The sequence below is a fragment of the Cheilinus undulatus genome, linkage group 3 (assembly GCF_018320785.1).
Source record: "Cheilinus undulatus linkage group 3, ASM1832078v1, whole genome shotgun sequence".
Classification (NCBI taxonomy): Eukaryota; Metazoa; Chordata; class Actinopteri; order Labriformes; family Labridae; genus Cheilinus; species Cheilinus undulatus.
Window position 1 is genome coordinate 1,132,000 of NC_054867.1, and position 14,810 is coordinate 1,146,809.

General features: G+C 42.6%; 1 protein-coding gene across 2 annotated transcripts in view; it reads right to left on the reverse strand.

Moving 5' to 3' along the window:
- Nucleotides 1-3,637: 3,637 nt before the first annotated feature.
- The window catches only part of sdc4 (syndecan 4), a 31,580-nt gene continuing 20,407 nt past the window's right edge, over nucleotides 3,638-14,810 (reverse strand). Inside the window, exons 2-5 of one of the 2 annotated variants that reach the window (XM_041782581.1) lie at nucleotides 7,875-8,199; nucleotides 7,705-7,748; nucleotides 7,388-7,586; nucleotides 3,638-6,825 (exon numbers count right to left, since the gene is read on the reverse strand). In XM_041782581.1, coding sequence (XP_041638515.1) covers nucleotides 6,674-6,825; nucleotides 7,388-7,586; nucleotides 7,705-7,748; nucleotides 7,875-8,199 — 720 coding nt within the window. In that variant the 3' untranslated portion in view covers nucleotides 3,638-6,673. The remainder of the gene's footprint in view (nucleotides 6,826-7,387; nucleotides 7,587-7,704; nucleotides 7,749-7,874; nucleotides 8,200-14,810) is intronic. The other variant, XM_041782582.1, reaches the window with a different exon arrangement.

The following is a 14,810-nucleotide window of genomic DNA, read 5'->3' on the forward strand; positions in this document are numbered from 1 at the left end:
CCGTCTTGAAGATTACAGTATTTTTCCTTTATTTTCACAATCTTCTTTCGTTTAAACGGTACAATTTTGTAATTATTACGTACTTTAATTGTAAAAATTTATGTTTCATACCGTTGCTTGATTTACAGCAATTCTGTGTATTTTATACAGTAATATATGTTTATTTGTTTTACGGTCTTTTACTGTTGCTATTTGACAGTCTTTTGCCGTATTTTCTACGGACATTTTTTACAGTGCAGGAACAGCCGTGATGTGTGAGGAGATTAGAATGAAGTGGAATGACATTTACCTGTAATCACACATTTCTCCCCTTAACTTCCCCCTGACATTTAAATTTAGAAACCAGGAAGAAAACACAAAAGTTTATTTGTAAACCGTCAGGAAGAAACCTTCAAATCCACGCACCACAAGCTCTGAGATGACGTCACCCAGGTAGAAATGGTCTCCACTGTGAGTGGTGGACAAGACTGAACTCGTCTGATCAGCAGAGAAACTTCCAGTAAAAGACGTCAGACAGAGACAGAGAAAACAAGAGGAGAGGAAACAAGAGGAGAGAAAAGGACAGGAGAGGAAAGAAGAGGAGAGGGAAGGACAGGAGAAAGTAGAACAGGAGAGGAAACAAGAGGAGAGGAAAGGACAGGAGAGGAGAGGAAAAAAGAGGAGAGGAAAGGACAGGAGAGAGTAGAACAGGAGAGGAAACAAGAGGAGAGGGAAGGACAGGAGAGGAAACAAGAGGAGAGGGAAGGACAGGAGAGGAAACAAGAGGAGAGGAAAGGACAGGAGAGGAAACAAGAGGAGAGGAAAGGACAGGAGAGGAAACAAGAGGAGAGGGAAGGACAGAAGAGGAAACAAGAGGAGAGGAAACAAGAGGAGAGGACAGAAGAGGAGAGGAAACAAGAGGAGAGGAAACAAGAGGAGAGGAAAGGACAGGAGTGGAAACAAGAGGAGAGGAAAGGACAGGAGAGGAAACAAGAGGAGAGGGAAGGACAGGAGAGGAAACAAGAGGAGAGGGAAGGACAGAAGAGGAAACAAGAGGAGAGGAAACAAGAGGAGAGGACAGAAGAGGAGAGGAAACAAGAGGAGAGGAAACAAGAGGAGAGGAAAGGACAGGAGTGGAAAGGAGAGGAGAGGAAAGGACAGGAGAGAGTAGAACAGGAGAGGAAACAAGAGGAGAGGGAAGGACAGGAGAGGAAACAAGAGGAGAGGGAAGGACAGGAGAGGAAACAAGAGGAGAGGAAAGGACAGGAGAGGAAACAAGAGGAGAGGAAAGGACAGGAGAGGAAACAAGAGGAGAGGGAAGGACAGAAGAGGAAACAAGAGGAGAGGAAACAAGAGGAGAGGACAGAAGAGGAGAGGAAACAAGAGGAGAGGAAACAAGAGGAGAGGAAAGGACAGGAGTGGAAAGGAGAGGAGAGGAAAGGAGAGGAGAGGAAAGGCAGATTTCTGGTCTTGAAGCTGTTTGATTCTAGTTTTTCTGAGGAGAGGAACCATATGAAGGTCCTCCATTAGAAATAACAGAACCCCCTTTACTGGGCTCGATGGTCTTGTTATTAGTTTTTATCCTCCAGACTGCTCATGAAACTCCTCCTGGACTTTAGGGGAAAAGCAGATTTGAGTCCTTCTGATGTTGTTCCTCTGTATAAACAGACAGTAGAGATAAAGAGACTGATGGAGATATGAAACGTGTTTGTGACTCTGTAGATTTTATACCAATGAAATCAAAATCACGCTCAGCCTGGTAAAACACGTTCTGGAAATTCCCATCAGTGATGGAGTGAGTGTACGTGTGTTTACCTAACGCCATAGATGAGTCAAACGGGCGCCGGCTGGTGGAGCAGACCCTCCTTTATACAGAGGATGCAGTCCCTAATCTCTGGTTGCAGGTTTTAGTCCCAGTCCTGACACTGGGACACCTGACACTGTAGTATATAACCTTTATTTAAAAAAAGGTTATATACTACAGAAGAAATCAATAGAATTGAGTTTTGGATCAGGGAGGACTCTGTAAACGTCCCAGGGGCCCAGACAGAACCCTGACCTGAATGTCTGTCCACCTTCAGCCCTCATCCATCCTGACTGAGCCTGAGAGGATTTGCACAGGAGAATGGCAGAAATTCCCTCCATCCAGGTGTGCTGGAGGCTTCAATGAAATCCTGAGTACAGGGGTCTGGATGCTCCCTGAATGAGCTCTACAGTCAAGGATGAACTGATTGGATATTGGAGGTCAAAGGTCGGGGTAAAAATCCTTCTTCAGTCGTTCTTATAAACTGTCACTGTAAAGTCATGGTGTACCTAATGGAGCCAAAATCCAAAAGATTGTTCTGGTTTTAATCCTGAACCCATTCTCACTTTAATTACACAATCTTTAACTTAAAACACCAGTTATTAACCCTTAATTCTCACCTTTTTTACCTTAACACGTCCCTGATTTTTCTTTTCTGACAGGTGTATTGTTGAGCTTTCATGCCCTTATTTAGAGACAGGACGGTGGATAAAACCAGAAACAGGTATGAGAGAGTGGGGGATGCCATACAGGAGAGGAGACCCTGGACTTGGACCTGGGCTGCCCCTGTACACGAGGCAGGACCACAATAAGAACATCACTGTGAAGTTTTCCTCTGACTAGCTTGATTATTGATTCTTGATTCTTTACAGAAGATTTCATGCTGGCAGTAGAAGGAGAAGCTCTCCAATCAGAGGCCGACAGGCGGACTGTTTCGCAGCGACGGACCCGTCTGAACCTCTGGATTCAGGCTGTTTGTTTTGGTGTTGATCTGAGAGAAGGCAGAGGTGAGTGTGTGTTTTCCTGGAATGTGTGTGTGTTGCTGTCGTCAGCTGTGTGTTTTTCCCCTCAGCAGAGTCTGACAGGTAACGACACGTCTGTTGGCTCTGAATGAATGTCAACAACCCTGAGCACACAAATCTCCGCTCCTCTCATCCTGCATGAGTCCGTGTTTCAGACTTCCAGTTAATATTACATAAACCGGGGTGTCCAACCTCTGGCCCCGGGCCCTGCTACAGCAGAATCACCTGATCATGTTCCTCACAGATCCGTCACTGAGACATTCGGCCTGTAGACAGGCTCTCAATGTTAGGACCCTCTTAAAGGGATATTCTGGGTTTACTCTGGTGATCTCTGTCTAATATATTAAAATGAATTTGATGATCTGAAACATTTAAGTGTGTAGATCTGGTTTCACTGCATGCTAACATGATTAGAACATCAGAGAGAGGATCATTTATCACCACTATGGACCTCAGCTCCATAAACTGAGGGCCAGTCCAGTTTGGACCCCTTCTCCTTTAAACAGAGGGGTAGAGGTGAAAACCTTCCCTTAAGAAACGAGACGCCACTTCACACATTGCTGATAAAACGTGCGTCATCAGAGGTGACAATAGAGCCTCGACTGTCTCCTTCATACTATAGATCTCTGTGCTGATTTTACTTTTACAGTTAATAACCCTGATTTACATGCGAATTTACACTGATTTCAAGTGTTGTTCTGGAAAATCTTGGTTTCAAAAGGGAGGGGCTTAGATAAGGGCTAAGGGGGGGAACTGGGACTGACCCTTAGCTCATCTTTTCAGCTCAGTCTTCTTGTTTCAACATAAAGCAGAAGAAAGGACAGAGTCATGGTTTTAAAATGTTAATGTGCATAAAAATAGTTTATTTCCAATAATAAATCAGAACCTGCATGCAGAAACCAATGATTCATTGGCTTCTCCACTCCATCGGTGATTCACATGTGGTGTTTGTGACAAAAAGCAGCAGAACAAACATTTCTCTCTCCGTGCTCGGGCTGCAGACCTGTCGCTGATTAACGCGCCGACGAAGACGTGCGGGGAATTATTTCTGATTACCGGCAGGAAAGAGTTCTAGCCCATCATACGGACTGTAGAAACAGTGTTCCTGATTAAACTTTGACTTATTGTGGTTAAAAAGGCTTTAAACATGAGTGTCAGCATGTTTCTAACTGGGCAGAGACCTTACATCTCCACATTCATGTTAATTTATCAACCATAAAACCAGAGCTGGAGCTCACCAGTTAATCATTAACCATCAGATGTCTGCCACAGGGGCTTTTATTGTGAATTGCTGCTTCAGGAAGTTCTGTACTTTGGGGTCAGGTGAGCTCTGATCTCTAACATGAAACCGCCTTAAAAAGATGAATAATTGAAACATCTGCAGCGATGATCGGCTCAGGTCTGCAGCAGACGCACGGCTCACATCCCCTGAACAACAAGATGAACACCAAACCACATCAGCAATCCTACAAACAAAAACATAAATAAAAAAGCAACAAAAAGTCTAAAAGATAATAGAAACTCTTACAAAATAAAAAGTTTCAAAACTATTTGCCTCTGAAATCTCAAACTAGTGTATATAAAACTTTGAAAATCACATGTACAACAGCTTAAAAAGGGGAGAAACCCCGACCTGAAAGAAGGCAATAAAATAATTTGACAGTTAAATTAATACAAAATAAAAGTGGATCTACAGGAGGCTGATGAGAGGAGTTAGTATGAGCATTGGTAGTATCAAAACATTGACATTTACAGTAAATCACATCAACGGTACTGCGGGAGAACAATCAAACTAGAGGAAAACATTTTGGCATTTAAATATTTGGTAGATATTTTTGTTGCCAGGATGTGGCTAAGTACCTTTTTTTTATATTTTTATGAGTTTTTTAAATGGTAGGACTATTTACAGATCCTTGGTCCAGCAGTCTGAGCGCTGCTGCATCAGAAATGTGAGCGCCGACCGGGCCGCGGCGCTCCGAGACCCCAGAGTGAAAACTAACAGGAGAGTAGCTTATCAAGGAATCATCAACCCCATTACTCAAAATAAGAAAAAAACAACTGAAAAGTACCAAAAACTACCGGTTTCTCCGATCACAGAGCTTCAAATGTCTCGTCAGAGGAAAAATATCCATAAATTTATCGCAGCTGTGCATAAAAACGGATCTGTCAGCACGTTATGGCAGTGAGGAAGCTTCATGGAGGTTAGAGGACGTTTGATGCTCTGGGAAAACTCCAACACTCTGGTTAGCTTAGCTTAGACGAAGTACAGATGTCACGGCTGCAAGAATGTCGAAGCCTTTCAGATACAACAGAAACAGAAGTCAACGGTGTCAGATATTGCATCATTTCTAGTTTTGATTATCAAAAGTTTGCAGAAAAAAATCTTGATTCTGACCGAGTTGCATAAAAAAAGATTGGCAGCTTTTGAGGGATTCTCTCCTCTTCTATCCAACCTTCTTATAAAATATCTGCCATTTCTTTAAAGCTTTGGTATCTCTAAATATTCTAATTTTGATGACCAAAAACTGTAAACAACAGGAAATCAACTCCCCCAGATTTTCACAATAAATCTCACAGCTCAGAAATATCCGTAAACATTATTTTTTCATCAATATTGGCAATTTTGATATCAGAAAAAATCCACTGCTGTTTACCAAATGACTTAAGATCACATGTCAGAGTTAGAAATGTCATGGAATAGCTTCTAATCATTCAGCCAATCCAGGCTTTGTTTCCAGTCTTTATGCTAAGCTAAGCTAAGCTCAGCTATCTGTCTGCAGATCCACATTTACATGAAAACGGCCTCCAAGTTTTCCCAAAAACATCAAACTATTCCTTTAAGGGGCTGAAGCAGGTCAGCAGCTCCAGCCCCGGTGTTTGTGTTCGACCGAGCCGTTTGTGTGTGAGTGTGTGAGGAATGTAGGTGTGTCGCCCTGCAGGAGCGAGTTGCTTTGACTTCAGTCGAGTTCAGCGTAAAAACAGAAAACAAACCCTGGAGGCACCGCGGTTGTTAGTATCATACTGGTAAAACACGGAGCAGGCGTTTGAAGCTTCTTACTGAGCGTTTGAGCGTGACCCGGGTCCAACAGTATTTGCAAATTCCTCTTCTGGATTACTTTAGCTTACTTATCTGGTGCTACGTGCCAGACTGGCGGGACTTCTCCCGCATGAGGAGACACAAAAACACAGCAGAAGGCTGGAGATTTAAAGTCTTTTAAGGTCAATTTAATGATTCTGCTGCATCTAAAAATGCAGAAAGCATCAAGTGAATGATTTGCAAAAACTTCCTGACCCCTAAAGAAGCACGGTGAGGATTATCAATCAAATCTCTCACTTCTTTCTTTAGATTTAAACCAATTTAAAAAGTCACTTCTTGCCCAAAAGAGGGTTTCTTTAATAGAAAACAGCTCAAATCTCTCTGCATTAAAAGAATTATGCAAAAACCTAAACATGTCCACAGAAAAATGGCCTGCTAGAGTCGTGGTGAAGCTTCAGTCCAGGAAAGAGACAGAGAATAAATAACTGGATTTACGTGTACCATCATTGCACAGTGTTAGTGTTTCAACAGGAAGAGGAGATAAAGTTCTGCTTGTTTTTTCATGACATGGGGACAAAAACATACAAAAATATGGCCGCCGTTCACCGGAGCTGAAGACGTCCAATCCTGTCGCTCCTTTATGCTTGTTTGGAGACTGACAGGTGGACCAAGAAAGCCTCTGATTGGTTAAGAGAGCACCAGTTATGAAATAAGCAGACGTGAGGGGCAGAGTCAGTCGATCAATGTTGTTGTCAGGGAGACGGTCTCTCCTGAGCCAGGAGGAGGAGGTATGATGACGAGGCACTGATTGGGGTTTTAACGGGTCAGGGTCTATGCGTAGATCTCCGTGGTGGGGGCTTTCTTGTAGATGGGCTTCTTTCCCAGCTCGTAGCTGCCCTCGTCCTTCTTCTTCATGCGGTAGATGAGGAGGAGGATGAGGAGGACGGCGAACATCAGGCCGACGGCGCCGCCTGCGATCAGAGCTGGAAGAGACAAAAGACATAGAGAAGTCAGACTAAAGGATTTCAGGGGAGGTCTGAGATTTTTATAACTTTTAACACATTTTAGGCTCTGAAGGACAAAAGGATGAAACATTTTTAGGAACATCTCGAGTCAGATCAAGGAAGACATTCAGATACCAAGGAACGCCACTTTAGTCGCCCTAACTCTTTAACAGCTTTTCTCCCTCATGGCTGTCATTAAAGTGCTTTAAAAAGACACGACAAAAGTCATGGGCAGATTAATCTTGTAGGGAGCGGCAAGGATGGAATGTCTAATAGACTCTGAAGGATGAAGTCGTCTTTAGAGGCTGAGGAGAATTTTCATGAAGACAGGGATGTTGGGAGCCTTTTCCCCCCATTTTGGCCAAATAGTTGGCAACTTCTTGAAATGTTTTCCTAAACTTTTCCAGAAGTTTCCAACAAAGAACAGCCAACATAAGGGCTAACACGCCTGCTGGATAAGAACTGTGGCCTGGGGATTTTGGCTTAACTAGATTTACATGACACCGCCATGTTTCCTTCAGTAAACGGGAATTCCACCGACCTGCGAGGACTTCTGTCTTGTTGAAGATGCTGTCGTCTGTGGCGTGGGACATGAGGACATTAGATGGGTGCTCCTCGCTGCTCTGGCCCTGGTTCCTCAGCAGAGGGATTTCGTTGCTGTTCTGGACGATCTCCACCTCGTTGATGGTCGGCCGCACCGGGCGCTCCACCTCGGGGATCTTGTTGTCGTTCACATTAGGCTAAAGAAGAAGAAGACGCTTTAAAAACATGAACTGACTGATTTATGATCCAAATATGATGAAAATCCCTAAAAATGAGGAGAAAAGCAACATAAATCTAAACTCAGGTGTTTCTCACCTTGGCTGACGTCTTGGTCTCCCGCTGAGGTGGCACTGTAGTTGCTATAAATAAACAGATTTTCAGTTAATATAAAACCAAAACAAAAACATGTTTGATATCACTGTAATCATCTTATTTGACTTAAATCAGTGTTTGGTTATTGTGCCTTATTGTTAAAGAAGACCAACCTCCATCGCCTGATCCTGAGAACTCGTCGTCATCGTAGTCGTCGTCGTCATCCTTGAGGCTGTCCCTGTACTCGTACGAGTCGGTGTATTCATCGTTGACGTCGTCGTCGTCATCCTTGACATTCATCTCGCTCTCGTACGAGTCGGTGTAGTAGTCGTCGTCGTCATCTCCATCATTATACGCGTCGTCCTCGTCGTCTGTGAAGCCAAAGTCGGAGCCATTGGGGGAGTCTCCCGATGACTCCTGGTCGTCACGGCGTGTCGTCGACATGGCGGTGGTCTGCGTGGTCTTCATGGGCATCCATGTCTCCGTCTCCCTCACCTGCTGGGACACCAGAGACGGAGCGGGGGTTAGAGGGGTACAACATCAGGATTTTAAACCCAGATATGATTCTAGTTAAAAACAAACACCTGTTATTAAAAACATGTCATAAAGTAGTGGAAAAAGCTCCTTCACTCAGAGGTGCAGTTATGTTGCTAAGATTCTGGCACATATCCTCCACATTTCTATGATTTTCATGGAACAAAATGATGACTGGCAGCCAAAGACTGATCAACACTGTTGTCAATAAACCCTTAATAAAGAAACCAGGCTGAAATCGTATTTTTAGGCCTTGTAATCATGTTAAGAAGCCACCATCAACACTAAAGAACTGACTATTTTTTAAACCATCCCACCAGCCATTACAGCAGGTAACCAGCCATCACCTGGCTCTGCTTCTCTTCTCTGAACCCCACAGAAGAGTGTCTATGTGTGGATGGAACCCAGAGAGCCACAACAGAAAACCAGTGATTTAATGTGACTGTAGAGCAGCAATAAGAGCAGAGACAGAGAAATCCTGCAGAATTGAAGCCCTGTATTACAAGACTAAACCTGAAACCACTGTCTATAAGGCTGAGGGTTTATTCTTAAAGGAAGTCAATATTTGTTGTTTTTCAGAATGTTCTTTTTACCGTTGATTTTTCTTCATTGTACTTTATTATGACCAACATTTCTGTGCTAAACTAGTGCAAACATGGCAACCAGGTCAACATTTGATGTTTCTGTTTTTTTTGAACAGCTTTTGAGGAGACGTTAAGAAGAGCATCCGCTCTAGTTGCTCATGAGAAACCCATACTCAGGCACAGTTACACCAGGATCAGATAACCAGCCATGGGGCCTGAGTACGGTCAGCTGTATTCACACTGACCACATTAACTTTGGGGTCAAAGTGCTCAGATATGGCTCTTCAGGTCAGGTATGGGAGTACATGTCAGTTCAGCACTGTGTAAACCTGGGTCCTGCTCTGGCATCCTGATAGCCATCCTCCAGGACCATTCCCCATCTCTGCAGGTATCCTCCCAGCTGACCCCTCATACACACGGTCCACATCCCTGCCTACCCCAGAGTCAACTGGGAAGAAGTCAGAGGTGGAGCCATCACACTTCCCAGCACTCTCTGGACCAGATTATAGAGCAGGCATCAGCTGGATGAGAGCATGTGGATTCCTGAGGACCTACAGAATCCTCCAGAGGGCATCCCTACTCTTTAAACGCTTCTGGAAGACAACATTAGGGATGTTCCTACACGATTTTTTCCTTCCCGATATCGAATACTGATCTGATACCAGTGTGAACTTTTTGGACTGACAGTGCAGACTAGCGATGTGCATGATGTGCTTTCTGGCAGTGAAGAATCAGTGTTGATTTAATCGACTAAAACTAGACTGAGACTAAACAAAAACAGATCTGTGATGACTAAAACTAGACTGAGACTAACAAAAATAGATCTGTGATGACTAAAACTAGACTGAGACTAACAAAAATAGATCTGTGATGACTAAAACTAGACTGAGACTAACAAAAATAGATCTGTGATGACTAAAACTAGACTGAGACTAACAAAAATAGATCTGTGACGACTAAAACTAGACTGAGACTAACAAAAATAGATCTGTGATGACTAAAACTAGACTGAGACTAAACAAAAACAGATCTGTGATGACTAAAACTAGACTGAGACTAACAAAAATAGATCTGTGATGACTAAAACTAGACTGAGACTAACAAAAATAGATCTGTGATGACTAAAACTAGACTGAGACTAACAAAAATAGATCTGTGATGACTAAAACTAGACTGAGACTAAACAAAAACAGATCTGTGATGACTAAAACTGACAAAAACTAAGTTTAGTTTTCAACATGATGACTAAACTAGACTAAAATGTTATGTAGTTCTCGCCAGCCATCCTAAATCTGTGATTTTTCTTTACTGTAGGTAAATCTGTCTAAAAACAACACATCTGTATCTATTCTGCCTCATAGCTGTAGAAAGCAGGGACCCCAGGTTTGGCAGAGAACACACTACCATGATTTGGTACCAGATTTAGACAAGAGAATGAATGCTTGGACTAAAAGTAAAGACTGAAATGTGAGGACTTTTTGTCGACTAAGACTAGACTAAAATGTTTCTAGTTTTCATCGACTAAAACTAGACCAAAACTAAAAAGGATAGAAACGACTACAGTGTGACTAAAACTAAAATTAAAAATTGCGTCAAAGAAGAATGATTTCCGGTTTATAGCGCTAACAGTTAGCATGGCTAAATGAAGCAAAATATACAGCTAAACCAAAAGGTATCGGTTCGGTGCATAAATTCACGTACTCGCCAATACCAGTACCTGCATTTAAGCCCAATCAGACGTATTTCTGATACTGGTATGGGAATCAGAACAACCCTAGTCAAAATAGGCTGCAAGCAACCCTCCAGAAATAACCCCTATACCACTGAGCAGCCTGTAAAATAATCCATCTGTAGTGGATTCATCTGGGTAATTTTTTTTTTAAACTTAAGTTTAGGTAGTAAAGCACTCAAAGATACTGAAAGCTATGAGTTCAACACAACTGCAGGCACTGCTGGTCATTTCTACATCAGTTTAATCAAAGTTATCCAACTTAGACATCAACCTGATGATCACTAAAATAATCTAGAGTTGGTGGAGTCACAGCTGAGGATTTAATGGTGTGAAGATTAACAGAATGAAGACACATCCACCGCCCTAATCTAACGCCATTTGCTGGGTAAGCAGCGTGAACGGGATTAACACACACCTCAATCAGCCTAATTGTTACAGCAGCAGAGTTAATCAGCATTAAAGCAGCAGTAAATGGGGGGTGGGGGTGGGGGTGGGCTCTGCCAAATCTGCAGAGTTTTTCACCCACAGAAACTCAGCAGATTTTTAGAACTTTTTTAGTTGTTTTAGTTAGGTTTGCCCTTTTATATAAAGAATGAGCATGAAAATATTTAACCCTTATTAATAATCTAAGACGCTCTAATATGCTGAGATTTAACTCCTGAAGTGTGTAAAGAATGAGGAATACCTGCCCTTCATCCTTCTCCTCTGTCACATTCACTCCCAGCATCCACAGATTCAAAAACAGAGTGAACAGCTCCAGGTTTTAACATTAATGGCGAGCACGCTTCCATGAGCACTAGTGATGGCTTTGCACCAAGCGCTCCAGCTCTGGCCTCTGTAGCCCGACTTGAAGCGAGGTTAAATGCTGGATGCCGGTAGCTGCACCAGCAGCGACCTGCCAATAATTCCATGTAGAAGAAGAACACGGCTCAATGGTTCTCTTCTGAAGATCCACTGAATATTCAAACATGTCTGTTTCTACTGTAGACAGGAAGTGATGAACCAATCAACAGACTGAATGAGTCTGGCTCCACCCTTTAAGGTCGGGCAGGTAGGACAGTACAGGTCAGAGCGTCTCTGAAGTTCTGACTTCCTGTACGGTGAATGTGCAGGGGAAAGTAGAATAAACGTGTATTTTTCATAAGTCCGTCCATTAGTAGGGAACAAAGCCGACCACAGATCAGACTGGAAACATGCCCGGGCGTCCCACAGCAGCCTGGTTTCCTCCCCTGTCCCCCCTCCTCAAACAGAGACGGAGCTGTGTTGACATCATGAGTTCTCCTCATAATTACTTCCATCTGAGTCTTGTAGGACTCTTAATTTGAAGGGTTAGCTGGTGGTTAAGCCTGCTGGGGGCCTCCCAGCATTATGTGTGTTCTCAAATACTTGGCATAGTAACCATGTGTGTTTGAAGGTAATCCCCCCTCCACCTCGCTCTTTAAAAGTAGCCAACATGAGCAGTGAGGAGGGGAGGGGAGGGGAGGGGAGGGAGGGTTTCTTCGTGGCTGCACATCGGCCTCAAACAAGGCGGCCATTTTACTGTGACTGCTCTCAGCTACAAGGTGGGCTCATGAGGACTCTGGCTCTGGGTTTGTCCCAGTCCTAGCCCCTATGTTTTCACAATCAGTCGTCATTCATTCCTAAACAATTACCCAATACTCTAAGATAACTCTGACCACTTTCACAACCACTGTTAGTGAATAATTCCAGCTCTTTTCTCACCACAGCCTCCGTGTTTGTCCTCATCTTTAAGCCAGCTTTACCCCCGTATATTCATGACCTTTAGTGAACGAGTCAAACATCTGATTTACCACCCCTAGCTTCCTAATCCTGCTGTTTATCCACTACTGTTGGCTGAGTATTCCATCTGATCACTTTTAGCTGACTTGTTTTCTCACTTATGCATCGAATGGACCGACTATTCCAGCTGTGAATCCATCAGGGAGGAGTGCAATGAACTGGTGCACCCACAGTTTAGGGCTACAGTATTTCAACTCCATGATTGTGATGTGCACCGTGTCAGCCATGAGCAGGAAGAGAAAGGTCTGATGTTCTCAATATATAAGACTGGAATTCTGCTGGTATTTAAAACAGATCCAGGCTGATACTTACAGCCATGAAGGCTAACATTCACAGCTAATGAAGACTAGTATTTAGGGCCGATAAGGCATATACTTACAGTGATAATGGCAGATTTTAATAGCCAATAGAAACCAATATTTACAGCAGAAAAAGACTCACATGGGCCAGGGCTTACAGCTGATAAAGTTCAGTATCAACCGCCAATAAGGCTTATATTTACAGCTGATAAAGGCTGATTGAGTTTACAAAAATCAATATGTACAGCTTCTAATGACAGCTGCTAAAGGCCAAGATAAGCTGATATAAGCAGATATTTAGATTTCATATAGGCTGTTATAGGCAGATATTTAGATTTCATATAGGCTGTTATAGGCAGATATTTAGATTTCATATAGGCTGTTATAGGCAGATATTTAGATTTCATATAGGCTGTTATAGGCAGATATTTAGATATTTTATAGGCTGTTATAGGCAGATATTTAGATATTTTATAGGCTGTTATAGGCAGATATTTAGATTTCATATAGGCTGTTATAGGCAGATGTATTTGTATGACCATTATAATCTGTGTCTTCATGTTTCAGACTTTGCTGATGAGGGTTTAGGGGATCTGTGGTGGAAAATCTGCTGCTGTTGGGACATTAAAATAGATACAAATGATGACAGCCTCTGTTTATGATCCCATTGTGTTTATCTACCTTTGACACTAACATTTTTAATTTAATCATGGTTTTAATCTTTTCTAAGAAGCCCACATTCCTTCCACGTTGCCCCTGGAGACTATAGGAGGAACTCCCGGGGTCCACGTCCCCCCGGTCAGGGATCACTGCTCCATTATGTCCTCATTTAAACCCTACAAGGCCGGGGGGAGTGTGTGCTTGTGTGTACCTAATCCTAAGCTTTAAAATGGTGACTACTGGCTCTTCATTTCCTCGCTGCCATTCAGAGGGGAGTGGACCGCTGCTACCAGTTAAAGCGTGCTGGAACAAGCCCGCTGAGTCACTCTTTATGGGAATCACGCTCATTCAGATGATAATATGGATCCATCTGAGTCAGACACTTTCTATTAAGTCTGCCAGCATGAGTCACATCTATTCAAACACGTTATATTTTCAACCAATCCCTCTGACATGTTTTACCCTGCAGGTTTAAAGTCTGTGAGGATGATTACCGTCCAACGAGAACACAAAATGTTCTGCCAAAACCTGAGAGAACACCGATAGCTTTCCCTGAGGGGTTGGTAAAGCTTTAGGACAGGGGGATGCCCCATACTTTCATTTTCCATGTAAAGTTGTTCAAACTTTTGGTATTTTGGAGACTTCTTCAGTAAAACTCATTTTAAAGCATACTATCAGATACTGCAGTGATCAATGGTGCCAAAAAGGACAGAAGCTTTTTTTAAAGTTCAACGTCTACCACACATGACATTTATTTACTCAGACATTAAAGTGAAGATTCAGGAGCTTAAACTTTTCTTAGAGACACGCTGGAGTCCAGCTATGTTTCAAAGTAGGAGCAAGAGCTCCAACTCGACAGTACTCTAAGACAGGGATTCCCAACCTTTTCAGCCCTCGACCCCCAAAATAAAGGTGCCAGAGACTGGGGAACCCCTCCCTAAATGCCTTTAGTTTAAAAAAAAAAAAAGGATTAAAGTAGTTTAAAATGTGCTAAAATGGGTTATTAATGGGAAAAAAATGGTGCAAAAGGTGGTGACGTTGGATTTCAAAAGTAGCAGAAATGGGTTAGAAGTGGCAAAAATTAGATAAAAATGACAAAAATGGGTATAAGTGGCAAAAATGGGCATAAATAGTGGTAAAAAGGAGTAAAAACGTGGCTGAAATGGCTTTAAATTGGTAAAAATGGGTGGACATTTGGTGAAATGGGATGACAAATATACATATAAAGTGGCGAAAAAATGGTCAACTGAGAAAAAAAAATGGGCAGATATAAGCAAGATAAGCAAGCAAAAATGTGCATATCAAATGGTGAAATGGGGTTAAAATGGGAAAAACTGGTTGTAAAATGGTTTAATAGTAGCAATAATGGGTCAACAGAGGCAACATTTAGCTTAGCTAAGTGACAAGAACTGGTCTAGAAGTGGCAAAAACAGGCAGGAAAAAAGTGGTGGAGAGGGTTTAAAACTGACAAAAATAGGTGTTAAATGGAAAAAATGTGTT